At 36.5% G+C, this 14,691-nt stretch overlaps 2 protein-coding genes across 3 annotated transcripts in view; both read left to right on the top strand.

The window, feature by feature from the left end:
* The window catches only part of gnai2a (guanine nucleotide binding protein (G protein), alpha inhibiting activity polypeptide 2a), a 73,635-nt gene extending 69,883 nt beyond the window's left edge, over window positions 1-3,752 (top strand). Inside the window, exons 8-9 of one of the 2 annotated variants that reach the window (XM_079393597.1) lie at window positions 1,818-2,035; window positions 2,118-3,752. In XM_079393597.1, the coding sequence (XP_079249723.1) occupies window positions 1,818-2,008 (191 nt within the window). In that variant the 3' untranslated portion in view covers window positions 2,009-2,035; window positions 2,118-3,752. The remainder of the gene's footprint in view (window positions 1-1,817; window positions 2,036-2,117) is intronic. The other variant, XM_079393598.1, reaches the window with a different exon arrangement.
* Window positions 3,753-11,352: 7,600 nt separating this feature from the next.
* On the top strand, window positions 11,353-14,378 carry inka1a (inka box actin regulator 1a). Its single transcript, XM_079393040.1, has 3 exons — window positions 11,353-11,434; window positions 11,601-11,649; window positions 13,350-14,378. The coding sequence occupies exons 2-3, from the start codon at window positions 11,647-11,649 to the stop codon at window positions 14,271-14,273; spliced, it is 927 nt and encodes a 308-aa protein (XP_079249166.1). The 5' UTR covers window positions 11,353-11,434; window positions 11,601-11,646; the 3' UTR covers window positions 14,274-14,378.
* The last annotated feature ends 313 nt before the right edge of the window (window positions 14,379-14,691 follow it).

Below are 14,691 nucleotides of genomic sequence, written 5' to 3'. Positions count from 1 at the left end.
GACAAAAAATAAAAAGCAATATGGACCTTTTTAATAACTGCAGTGCTGTCAAACGACTAATCGCGATGAATCGCATCCAGAATAAGTTTTTCTTTTTCTTAATATATGTGTGTAGTGTGTATATTTATGTATATATAAATAAACACACATGCATGTGTATATTTAAGAATTTTTTTTATATTTTAAATATATTTATATATTATATAAATATAACACGTAAATATTTTCAAAATATATAATTTGTGTGTGTATTTATATATACATAATAAATATACACTCCACACACACATATGTTATGAAAAACAAAAACTATTTTGGATGCGATTAATTTTTTGACAGCTCTAAATAATTGTACCTGGTGTTTTGTGCAATAAAAATAAATGATGGATATTAATATTATATGAGACAAAACAATTGTTCCACAAAGCAATATAGTCCATAAACCTTTTTAATGCTGCAAGTTACTTTAGCAATTTAGAAACTTATATTTATAGAGAATGTATTTATATTTATATGAGAACTTATATTAAAAAGAATGTGCTTTTTTTTTCTCTATATAAGTCGAAACTGTGTTTTATAATACTAATCACAACATAGTCCATTTTTTAAAAACAACTTCTGACTTAAAAGAATAGTTCACCCAAAACTGAAAATATACTCCCCCTCAGGCCATCCAAGATGTAGATGAGTTTTTTTTTCATCAGGACAGATTTGGAGAAATGTAGCATTACATTACTTGCTCACCAGTGGATACTCTGCAGTGAATGGGTGCCGTCAGAATGAGAGTCCAAACAGCTGATAAAAACATCAAATTCCATCACCAAGGCATTTTTTAACTTAAAACAATTGCTTCTAGCTAAAATACGAGTCCTCTATTCATAATATTGCTTTCTCCAGTGAAAAATCATCTCAGCTGAATAAGGAGAGAAATATGCACAGATCAAGCACTGCTTACAAGCGAAAACCAAACAGTCCTAAACTAATATGTTGGTAGACTTTGATTTGAGAGGACAACAGGGGATGGACATTTTGACTGAACAAAGCCTTATGGATTATGGACTGTTTTGGCCAGAAGCAACAATTTAAAGTGAAAAGTCTTGTGGTTTATTCAAATGAGGTCCACTTTAAGGCTGGAATACACTACACGACTTTTAAAATCGGAACAGATTTTTAAAACATTAGGCATCATACACTTACCGACTTTGTAAATAGTGACAAAGGAAAACTGGGCATCATACACTGCGTGACTGAAGATCATACACTACCAGACTTTAAAGTTGCGCCGATCACAACGAACTCACACAGAAACATGCTCCCTGTTGCTAGGAGACGCATGACAAATGAAAACATATGCGTTCGAAAATCGACTGAAAATATCAAACATGTCTGATATCCTCCGACTGGATAGAATCAAAGTCTGAAGCTAAAAAATCGGAGTCTGTGACCATGATCCACTAAGCGATTTTCTGTGGAATCTGTTCAGACTGTAAAATCTGGGGGAAATCGGCGCAAAAATCTCGTAGTGTATTCCAGGCTTCAGTTGTCCTTCAGTGTTTATATCCAAAAGGCCATGAATTCATTATGTCCCATGCAGGGTTGTGCATTAGACATCAGTCTTAACACAGGACAGGCGGCTTTACTGATATCAGTTAACTGGAAGAGGTCATGTGTCACTTTAACGATCATTATGAATGTACCGTTTTCTCTTTTTCTCAGATTTAGTTTTTCTAGCTTGTCTGTCACTTATTTTCCGTCTTTTCGTGTTCATCCTCTCCTGCTGTTTTCTCATTGTGCTCTGTATATCCCCTCTCAACAAGGTGCCAACAACTACGAAGAAGCCGCCGAGTACATCCGCACCAAGTTTGAGGACCTGAACAAGAAGAAAGAAACCAAGGAGATTTACCCTCACTTCACCTGCGCAACAGACACGAAGAATGTGCAGTTCGTTTTCGATGCTGTCACCGACGTCATCATCAAAAACAACCTGAAGGACTGTGGGCTCTTCTAGAGCACAAAAACAGAAAGATGAGTCGAGGTACGAGCAAACTGATTACTGAAACTAATTGGACTTCTTTGGCTTCCACACCACATGTAACTGATTTCTCTTCCTCTTTCAGATTACTTGAACAGTTTTGATGACCAGAGGAAGTAGGGGTGGAATACGTCCTGAGCGTCTGCACTGGCCAACCACGACTCCTGCTTCCACGTGACGGAGCCTGACACAATTTCAACGATTGCCAACGACCTTAGCCTCTGTTCTCCCTACCGTTCCTGTCCCAGCGTTGTTTGACATTTAATATCTGTATTATTAACTCCTTGGGCTACGACCACAAATCACCAACTGTTGTATTATCCTTTGTCCATTTTTGTTGTTTCTGTCCTTTTTTTGTTAATTTTTTTTTTTGTTGAGAAATAGCAGAGGCAGTTTTTTTAAATATATGATGCTTTTATTTTACTCTAGGGAATCTGATGTGCAAATTTGATTAAACTTAATTGCATAATGCTTATTTTTTAAACAACCAGCAGGCATTGGATATAGAGTATGATTGAAAAAGGAAAGCGCTTTTTTTACAATGTTTACATGATGTCCTTGTTGATAGCAAAACGGAAAGTTGTCCTGCATGATAGAAGATAGCAAATATATCAATACAAGTAATCAGTTCACATCTGCGTAACATTCCTTTTTAAGATGAAATTTTAAAAAGCACAAAAAAAAGCTTCACAAATGGGGAAAGAACTGCTAAAATGTAACTGATATTTAAAGTATGTACGTAACAGTATCTTAACGATCTTTTTTCTTCTCTTCTATCTTCCTGTTTGTGCCTTGACTTCCGTTTACAATGGACTTTATTTTCCCCCAAGTTGTCCTACTGTACGTAGACATTTCTTCTCCAGAATTTTCACATGTAAGAATAAATAGTAATTAATAATGGAATTCTAATTGATATAAAAGGGTAGTGTTTCTTTTTTTTTTTTGGTAAAGATTAAACTTCTTTTGAAAGTCCTATATAATGATTTAATTTAAATAAAAGTTAATTCACTAGATAAAGCTCTGCTAGATGTAGTTTTTATTGCAAGTGTACTTTTTTGGAGGTTAATAAGTTTACATCAGTGGCTGAATAATGAATTTAATATCCAATCGCATTAATTAAATACACATTTAAGGGCTTGCTGTAGGGCATCAACTGGAACATTTTCTAAATTTAGCGTATTGTACTCTGGCTGATTTTGGCTCCATTTACCTGGAGAGGTCTGTAAGAACATTAACTAACTAAATTATTTAAGAACATCAAGATTTATTTATTTTCTGAGATCAGATCGAAGGAATGCGTGGTTCCAACCAACAGTGCTTCCCTGTAGCTGGATTAAACAAGTAACTGTCCTGCTGAAAGACATCAGAAAATAATCATCTCTGGTCAATTAATCATCACTTCAGAACATATAGCCTACTTAAAATTATAATTACATTCATTTGGAAACGTCAACTGGTCACGGACACTGTAATCGAACCTGAGTCTTGAGCTTTTCCACTAAAACCATACAATGATAAGAAATGGAAGGGAAATATTATTTTAGTTCTGAATTAAATTAGGGTTTGGAGAGTGAAAGATATGTTCTTTTATATGCTATCTTTAGACAGACTAACACCGCCATCTAGTGACTGCTTTGTGAAATGCATACATTATACTTTAATGAGCTTCTAAATGTACAGTTTTACAAATAAATGTAGGCTGCATAATCTTACATCTCATAAACAGACCTAGCAGTATGTCGTTCTCACCTGATGCTGATGGAATGCCTTCGCCGTTAGCATAAGTGCTGAAAAGATCACACACAAAAACATTATATATAACTTGAGCTTTGAATCTGTGGCAGAAGGAAGTAGTTCCGCACAAAAGAGGGTTTTGTCAGGCACTCTGTTGTTTCTTGTTTAATTACATGTTCCGTCAAACTTGTATAAACTCAATAACACTCGAGTACAAGAGCGATACCAGCTCTATATCAGCGGCTGTGATTGCTTCTGGTGGTGTGTCTGATGCTGATACAGAGCTCTCGTACTCGAGTGATATTGCTCATATATATTTGTAAGGAACATAATGTTTTTATTTATTTTATAATGAATGTAGCACTGGTGATCTCTCTGGCTGTTGATATGATTTTGTAAAATTCTAATGTTTTCAACTGTTAATCATTTTGAAACATTTAAAGCAGACGGTAATATTACTCAACACTGATTACTATCAGACTTTCAAAAGCCTTCATCACTTTTATTAAGATTATAATAATTTAATTTTAAAGCACAGCCACCACAAAATCAGACTTACTTTGATTCTGAGGTTAAATACAGATTTAAACCCATAACAAGATTAGTTTAATAGCTATGATAATGTTTTTGAAATTAAATCTTTGATTAGCTATGACAGGAAACACTGGCACCTAACAATGGCTTGGAAAAAAACTGTTAATCTTATAATAATAATAATAATAAACCTATCTAATATGAAATAAAAAAATTTTTGAAATATGTGTCCTAAACTTCTGAAACATTGGTGTTTCATTTTTTAGATCAGTCGCTGCAATTTTTGAAAGAAATCACGTAAATCTGTATGTGTGTGTGTAAAAAAAACCAAACAGATTTAAGCCCCCTTTGTAATTGTTAACATTTCAAAAGTAACTGTAATTTAAATACACTTTTTTTTTTTTTCTCAGTAACTGTAAGTGATTACAGTTACATTTATTTTGAAATTAAATTACATAATTTGGTTACATGCAACTAAAGTTACTGCCCAACACTGTATATAGCCATGTTTGATCTGGATGTGTTTGGCAGTAGAGCTGTAGCTTCATGCTGGAGGTCAGTTTTTTTTTTTTTTATAGAGGTGAACTTGAGGCCTAGGCAAAATAAGTTAAACTTTTTAAAAACAGCTTTAAAGTTTTTTTTTTTTTTTTTTTTTTTTTTTACAGCTTCTCAATTTTTTCGACACAAAAATGTGTTCTCTTAGTGAATTTCTCCTAAGGCAGGGGTCACCAAATTTGATCCTGGAGGGCCGGTGTCCTGCAGAGTTGAGCACCTGCCTGGAAGTTCCAAGTATACTTGGCAAGAGCTTGGTTCAGGTGTGCTTAATTAGGGTTGGAGCTAAACTCTGCAGGACACCGGCTCTCCAGGACTGAGCCTGGTGACCCCGGTCCTAAGGGACCGTTCACACATAACCACATTTTTGCATTCCACTGTGCTGTTTTTCATTGTTTTTCAATGCAAACGTACACTACATAAATGTTTTTAGTGTCTCGTGTAAACTCAAAATTGCATTAGTGTGAATGGCCCCTAAACCAATATGAAAACACAAATAAAGATTTTGTATGGCAACACAGGTGTGTCGTACTGTATGGATACAGTCCAAGTGATCTTGAGCAGGAGGAGCAGCAGAAGAGCTGCATTGATGATGAGCAGAACCACAAACCAAGGCTGTGGATCTCAGAATTCACTCAACACCGCTATACCTGTGGTGCCCTTGTCAGGAGAGAACAGATACATTAACTCAGACTATGTACTATAAGAGTTAGCTATTGCTAAACATTCATATATATTTATTACATTTACATTTAGTCATTTGGCAGACACTTTTATCCAAAGCGACTTACAATTGGGGAATACAAAAAGCGATTCATCTCGAAGAGGCAGTCAGACAGAGGAAGTGCTCGTAACACCAAGTCTCAGTCATTGTTCAAATAAGTACAAACTAGTAGGTGGAGAGAAAGATAGAAAGTTGTTTTTTTTTTTTTTTTTTTTTTTTTTTTTGAGTTTAGGATGAAGTCAAGTACTGCCGAAAGAGACTAGACTAGAGTATTAGACTAGAGTGATAGGAGATGCTCACAGCACAATGGTGATGAAAGCGAGAAGAGGTTTTTGTCAGATGTCAGTCCACAACAGCACTTTTGAGAATATAACGGTGGATTGTTGATGTTTAGCTGTTGGAGTTATAATAGAGATGATGATGTTACCACTGGTGGTGGTGGTGGCAGTTAGGTGGTCTCTATCAGGGTCTGTGCAGCTGAAGGGGATCATAGGAACTCCAGCCACCAGGGTGGAGAAAATGATGGATGTATACGAGAGTGGGTCACACACTGGAGCTTTATCATTCACATTCAGCAGCTAAAGAAGAAAAGAATAATGTTGACTTCAGCGTCAATCTTCAGACATTCTGGAAAGAGTGATTTAAGGCATTGACTCTCAACTGATGGGTTGTTACAATACAAAATGCAATGTAATAGAATATAATTATGCAGCAAAAAAAACTTTTAAAAGTCTTCAGTTCAATCAAACTCATATTATTCATCTGTCACTTGACAATATGGCTAATAGCCTACACTATTTAGCCCAGTGTTTATTTCTTGTATTTAACTGTGGTTTACGTATTTACAAAGTTGTCAATGGCTATTCAGCCTATCATGTTATTAAATGTTCATATAATTTTGCTTATTTTTATTTAATTAAAAATTACATTTTAAGGATTTTTTGTTTACTTGAATGAAATGGTGCAATGCACATTTTGATACATTTCAAAATGGTATATAGGCATTTTGTTTATTTTGCACAATACAGATATGTAATAATTTTTTGTACATTTCTAAAATGTTTGACATTTTTCTTTATACATTAAAATTTTTAATAAATGTGAAAATATTTTAGAATGTTTTGAGGACATTTTTGTTTACTCCCGTACAATAGCAATTTGTGATACATTTAAAAAAAAAAAATTATGGACATTTTGATTAACCTTTGTATTGTATTAACATTTTTTTTTTTATTAACTTTATATCTGGTGTAAAATCAGTTATACCAGTTGTAAAACAGTGGTTTATACTTTAAAGCTTCAAGCATTAATAAGTTAGTTTTATCGAAATGCTTATCTTAATTTACTAGCATAACATGCCTGACCTGAATTTGTACAGTGTCAGTGACGTCAGTAGCTCCAGTCTGTTGGTTAGTGTTGTCCACATCCTGGTCAAAATCCTGCTTTTCCTCCAAATCTAGTTCTCGGTTCTGAGACAGGAATGATGCAACTGGAAAATGTAATTATTGTGGTGGGCAATTGAAATAATCATTTAAAATTATGTTTTGAGTATAGTGGACCATTTATGAGCATTTAAGTTGGAATGATCCATATGATCTCACCTCTGACTGGACTCCCCTCCGGAGATGCCTGAGATGGGTTGCTGGAGGGATTTAAAGGGCCAGTCTCGATCCACCGCTTTCACCACACCTACGATGGTCCACGCTGGGCATCTTCTGGGCATCTAACAATATTAATGATTTTTACATTTCACAATATATAAATAATCTTAAATATCAATTCTTTTCATGTAGAACATGTACTAAGGATGACTGTGGATTGGAAGTTAATGGCTATCAGCAGCAGACCGGTGGTTACCCACTTTTTTAAAATATGATCTTTTGTGTTTAAAAGAAGAAAGAAACTCCTACAGGTCTGGAACAACTTGAGGGTGAGTAAATGATACATACACAATTTTAATGTTTGGATGAACTATCCCTTTAAGTGTGTAATTAGCATGTTGCATGTGAATACCTGCATTTGTCCGTTTTGTGACATCACATTGCCATTGCTGATAATCTGTGGTCTCTGGGACTGTCAGTCTGTGATAGTAGATCATACACAGCTCTTATACAACAGAAAGTTGCTTTTGTACTTTTAAAAGAATAAAATGCATATATGAGGCTATATTCAAAGACAGAATTGGAACAGAAAGGATTATATTTGTTGATGTCCAAGTTCCACTTTGGCCCTCAGACACACTAAAGTCTCAGACCAAGCGAACAGTCTTGGTTAATGATATGTCAGTTTCCAAATCCAGATTATACGCTGTCCTGAAGGCACCATCATCTAACCATTAATGCAAAAAGAATGAAAAAAAAGTGTGTTCTTAGCAGGTCACACGTGTCTTAAAATGTGTTTGACATTTCAGTCACAAGAGGGAGACAGATCTTCTCCTTACCTTGTCCTGTTGTGTGAGGTGGATATGATAGACATGTAGAAGGCTGAGGAAATGTTTGGATTGGCTTGAACATATGCCACAAAGCTATCAGACCCTTGTTTCTCAAAAATGGACACATTCTGGATGGGAAAACTGTCGGGAAAAGTATGATACTGTTATCTAAATGCATTTGAATCAGTAGTCCAATGGACATGTCTTATTAGCTTAATGCACATTTTATGCATTGAAAGAAACTCACAAGAAGTCAAAGGAATATCCTCATGACGATCTTCATACCACTGCAGTTCGATCCTACTCTGTCCTTTACTACCACAGATATGAAAAATCGGTCACACTTTATATTAAGTGGCCTTAACTACTATGTACTTGCATATAAAATAAGTACAATGTACTTATTGTGGTCATATTGTACTGCAAAACACTTTTGTTGCTATTGAGGTGGGATTTGGGTAAGGTTAGGGGCAGATTTGGTAGTATGGGTAGGTTTAAAGGTGGGCTAACGTGTAAGAGATGGGTAAACAGTGTAATTATAAATGCAATTACAGAAATTAATAACATGTAATTACATATAGGTATTTAAAAATATATAAGTACAATGTAAAAACATGTATGTACACAATAAGTGCATTGTACCAAAATTATTAATTTAAATGTAAGTACATAGTAGTTAAGGCCACCTAATATAAAGTGGGACCGAAAAATCTATCTATCTAGTATATCTTCAATCTTTAATTGAAGATATACTGATAACACCTATTGCTGGATAAAGAGATTTCTTAGACATGGATTAGAAGAAAAGACAGCCCTTATTTGTCTGTTTAGAAAGTGAAGGTAAAGTTAAAATGAATTTCTTTCTTGGTGAACTTGGAGATTGGAAAATATCTGTTTTATGCTGCTTTTATTGCTTGGAAGTGTGAATTACTAGCACTACAAATGTGTCAAAATGAAGTAGTTTAAGATCCAATCTGCTCAAGCCAAACTTTGAAAACTGATTGTAGACTTGTAGGTTACTGTCATAATGAACAATAACAGATAATTTTAAGCAGTATTTGTTAGGATGGTTCTGTTTGGTGAAGGCAAATAAAGAATATTGAAGACATGCCCAGGTTACTGTGTGCTTAGCACCGTAACCTCGTACATTAAAGTTTAACGCTTCAGGAAAATCACTTGAACAGCCTGGGTGAAGTGGCCATCATTAAACACAATGGGTGGAATTGCATGTTTAGTTAACAGCTCACACGTTTTCCTGTATGTAAATTAGATTGCCACAATTTCAGCTTCGTATCACAAAAGGATCAGTGTTACTGTCCAGTCATGTTTTTGTGAGGCTGATGGTCCACACACCTCTAGTCTAACCTGTCACAGATTAGGATGGGAGAGAAAAAAAAAGAAGAATGGAGACATGAATGGAAATGGGCACGTTCAAGCTCAGACCGGTGCCTAACGTTTTGCCCTTGTCTGGGTTGAACGATGTTTCCTGGAAACGGTGTGCAATGGGGTTTGAGATACGTTTTCTCTTGTTTGGTGGATGTGTCAAAAATGTCAGCCCAATCAGCATCAAAGTGTAAATAAACCACGCGGTATTAAAGAGACAGCTGGTACAATGGGCCCAAGGGAAGTCATTTAATATGTGTCCGCTGCAGCTCGGTATACACAACAATTGAAGACATGTTTGTCGTAAGAGTTTTATAGTAACATAGCATATCAACATGATGATGATGCTGAATTTGTAAGTAAATGTAATTAACATCAAAATAAATTCACAAGGGCAAGTATATTGTTTGCACGTATATTTACATTAAAGGCAAAATAACTGAAATAATAAGAGCATAAGTATAGATCTGGCACAAGTAAATATCATGTAGTAATTGCAATGTCTTCTGGTCCATATCCTTTCCTTAGGAAGGTGTGCTAGACACTAATTAATGTAACATAAAAATACTTTACATATTTATATATTTTGCTATTGTATTGTGGAGTGACACTTTCATAAACTTATATGCTCCTCTGATTATATAATGGTAAATATTACCATATCATAGCACAACAATAGTGATCAGCAATAATAAGCCTAACACTCACAATAAAAATAATAAGGTCATATAGATCATAACACAGTCAGAGGTAAGAAGTGGATTATCCTTCACCTGAAATGTTTGTCTTTTCATCCTGAAATGCGAGGCAAATGTTGGATCACAATAATTAGGAGCCACAGTTTCCACAAATCCCTTGATTGGGATGTTCTCTTTTATTCTGGACGGCAAGGGCAGTGACTGTAACATCAAGCATATTTAGCAGTATTAAACATTGCATTTATACCGATTTCATCAGGATCTGAAAATTCTTCAAAAAGAACACAAAGAATGGCCTTCTCCGCTGCCATAGTTAGCCTACAACACTTGCGTCATCAGAACAGGGTGTTCAATGCACCACTGTTTCTGTTTAAAACATGTTTTGCAACGTTTTGTCGGGGCTGAACACAGCCCTGGTAACATTTTATATTGATAACAGGTAAATAAACAAATTTTGCATCTGAAACAGTGGTGTATCTTACTAAAGCTTAAATAAAGATGGGAAAATAAACTCGGATTCTCACATGAGCAAATTTGGGTGAAGACGTAAATGTATTTGTAGACTAAAGCTAATGTGGTCTCTGATGATGCAAATAATGCTGCTAAACTGTATAAATTCAGCTTTAAGCATACATGACTATTATTGACAAATGAACATCATGGCATCCATTTACTCGTGGCTGTTGTATATTGTGCACCCTTCCACATTTTACACATTTTACAGACACTTCAATGGTTGTTTCTCCACCTTTATCACTAATATGCAAGAACAGCAATTAAAAGAACGTAGAAAATGAAACTACATAATCATTTCATTATATTGAGTCGTAAATAATACTATTTATAATACTTTATTATTTACAATTTCTATGTACCACATTATATATTATTTCCATTTTATTACTGTGAAGCTGCTTTAAAAATCTGCATTGTAGATATAGATAGATAGATAGATAGATAGATAGATAGATAGATAGATAGATAGATAGATAGATAGATAGATAGATAGATAGATAGATAGATAGATAGATAAAACGTGATTATCATATTGAATCGGATACAGTCAGTGGTTCTTGGCAGTTTTGAATATACTCATAATTTGAGAGAGGGAGGAAATGAGCGCTCAGATTTCAGTCAAGCTGTGATTGGCTCCTGCTGAGATGATTTGATTGGATGGCGCCGCGATGCTGCGCTGTGATTGGCTGAGACGCGCATGCTGGAATGACACAGACGCACATATGCGCTTGTCTGCAGTGAGGGACTCAGTCAGGATCTGGAGTTTGAGTCACAAGAGCCACATCTGCACAGCGTGGATTGTACTGAAGGCTTTCCCCCTCACAACAAATGTAAGTGCAAGTCTTGATTCTACCTTTGATCAGCTTCGTGCATGAATTTTATCTGATAAAAGTTGCTCATGTCTGTTTTCCCAGTTATTTAAATGCATAAAAGCTACTATGTGTAGTTTTATTTGCATTTGCAAAACGTTTCATCAAACATGTATTTTTATTTCAGGAGTATCTAAGTCACTGAATTTGACTGCCATCATCCTTCCAGAATCATGGTAAGCATGTCTCCAAATCATCATCTTGCCTCACTCATTAGGGCTTTGTATTGTTAATAACCATAGATTGTTTACTCAGTAAAACTGCACTGATTGGACATCACTTTACATTATGTGCCAAAAGGATTAGTTACTGTGAAGAAATGTCCGTTGCTGAATGGGATGACATCTGTAGCCCATGCCAATCTGTGCATAGAAATAATGGCAGTCACTCAACCCTGTGTGTATACTACTATTGCTGCACGAATGTGATTGTTTATTTAGATACAGATTTCATCAAAAATGTTTAAAAACACATGCCATCTGTCAAAACTGCAGAAAAGTTTCCCAAAAGGGAAAGATTTTTGTGTTCAAATAATCATGCCTTAGACTTTAATTAAGATATTTAGACACATAAAACTGGATTTGGGTCTTTGTATTTGTTTTTGTTTGTGATGAGTAATTAGAAATTAAAATGCATTTAGGGTTTTGGATTTCTCAATTGCATACTTTTAAAACATCAAGCATGGCAGTAGCATTGTTTCTGAGTTAAGAACTAGGACTAGCTTGTTGCTTATGTTGAACACTTTGAGACTGTTAATTTTAGACTCATGAGATCTTATTTTCCTGATTTTCTTTGATGTAACAAAGTAATTGATTTAGATTTTTTTTGTAGATTTTAATGTCTATGAAGTAGTTTGTATTGAAATTGCTATTGACTCACTTTATTTATTTCAAATGAGTAAGCTATTGCTCTTCCGTTTTTTGGTTATGATTTGTGTGTATGTTTGTGTGCATGCATCTGACAGCATGGATAGAAGGTGTGGTAATTACTCTATTGAAAAGAAGTGTTTCAGGTGTGGCTAGCAACAGGTTTATTCTAACTGATTTTGTTGTGAAGGTAGTAGTCATCCATCCTTTTGATAGCAGGGCGTGAGTGTGTCTACATGATGTGCATTCATCGGTTGTTCGGTTGCACTCTACCTAGAATAGATTGGTTTTTCAGTTCCTCCAGACAAATAGAGCCATGCCCTCTCTAACAGAGCTCATGCAGGTCCAAGCCTGCCTAAGGAGCATGATTAGTTATCTAAGGAAATCAAAATCAAAGGGAGGGTGACCCAAATTTTATATACTGTAGATTTTTTTATTTGGTAATTATTGCTAAATCTTAATTAATATTAATAAGTATAACAAGAAAAAGAGAATAGGGAAGTCGTGGCCTAATGGTTAGAGAGTCAGACTTGTAATCCAAAGGTTGCGGTTTCGAGTCTCCGGCCGGCAGGAATTGTAGGTGGGGGGAGTGAATGTCCAGCGCTCTCTCCACCCTCAATACCACGACTGAGGTGCCCTTGAGCAAGGCACCGAACCCCCAACTGCTCCCCGGGCGCCGCAGCATAAAATGGCTGCCCACTGCTCCGGGTGTGTGTTCACGGTGTGTGTGTGTTCACTGCTGTGTGTGTGCACGTTGGATGGGTTAAATGCAGAGCACAAATTCCGAGTATGGGTCACCATACTTGGCTGAATGTCACGTCACTTAGAATTATTCAAATGTATTAAGCTTAATTGTATATAGATAGATTATTATTGAAATATATGTGTTACAAAGACTTTTATCATAGAATTGTTATAAAATCTGCATTTTTCAAATGTAGTCCCAATTTGTGTTTTATAATCTGAGATTTCGCACCCAGTAGTCTTACCTACTTTCTGTCTTTTTGCAGTTGTGTCTGCAGGAACCAGGTGACTGTCTGCGGGAACAGATGCGTTACATGATGCGATCCCTGCAGGATCTGAAGCATTTGCGGCGGAGCTGTGCAGCGCCCCCTATCGGACCTCCAGTGAGGTTGCGTGCTTGTAAGCAGCTGATAGCCCAACGGGAACGGCGAGCACGGTTGAGGATCAGCGACGCCAGTGAGGCCAGCAGTTACGACTCTGCCTGTTGTCTGTCTAGTTCTTTGGAAGAGGAGGACTCTACAGGCGGACCGTCGGCTGTTAGCTCACCAAGCAGTGAGCGGAGTCTGGAGTTTGATTCGGGATACTCTGAATCCTCCTGGCAGGATGAAGGTGTTGTGTTACGGCGCACCAAAAACATCCGAGTATCTTCGTCTGCATGTCTTCGCACCAACCAGCCTCCCAACAACCGAGTGCGTCCTAAGTCCACCTCTGACGCTTGCCTAGAAAGCTGGACGTCGTTTGAGACCACAAGTGACCCTGACGACTGGACTAATTCACTACTGACGCGCGGACGTAACCGGCAGCCGCTGGTGCTGGGAGACAACAGTTTTGCTGATCTCATTCAGAACTGGATGGACTTACCAGAATGCCCGGAACAGACGGAACAAAAGCACAGTTCTGGACGCAGTTTCGCTAAAGACTTCTTGGTAAACGTCAAACGGAGGATAGCTGGGATTTCACGGAGCACTGATGGGAGAAGAAAGTCATCAGATGTTACAAAACTGAGCAAATCAATTGTGGCTCCCAAACGATTTTCTTGCCAGGTTGACGTACAGCACAAAACGCCGTTCTTCTATAAATCCCACACAGGTCTGAACGAACTGGACACAGATTTCTTCCAGTTTACGGCATTAATGAAATCCGGAAGCAGAATGCCTATTGTCTGTACTGACATTATTGGGTACATATGATTATGCTTGTGAGATTATGAACTCTGGCTGAGTGGACAATAGTCTCCAGGAGAGACTAATTATTTTTTAAGAAAAGCTCTGTCCGTAATCCTGTGTAAAATGCACAAAAAATAAAAACATTAAAAATTCATATTGGTCATTGCATTGCTTTTGGTGGCAGCTTAACTGATCTCAGGGAATGAGTGAAACTCTCGAAATAAGATTCATGCAACTAAAAACATTTTTAAGAGATAGGCTCAGGCTGTCATTATCACAAAATAAACCCAGACAGGTTGAACAGGGCCCAGACATGAAGAGAAGGGGTCCATTATCACCATGAAAGGGTTTATTTTGTGATAATGACAGGTTTAATGTACATTATCAAGATGTTTTTACACACAAACACACTACTGGGGACATTAAGCTTCTTAAGGACACA

Source organism: Barbus barbus, assembly GCF_936440315.1.
Source record: "Barbus barbus genome assembly, chromosome: 35".
Classification (NCBI taxonomy): Eukaryota; Metazoa; Chordata; class Actinopteri; order Cypriniformes; family Cyprinidae; genus Barbus; species Barbus barbus.
The sequence above is the reverse complement of the archived record's forward strand: the minus strand, read 5'-3'. Positions and strand labels throughout refer to the sequence as shown.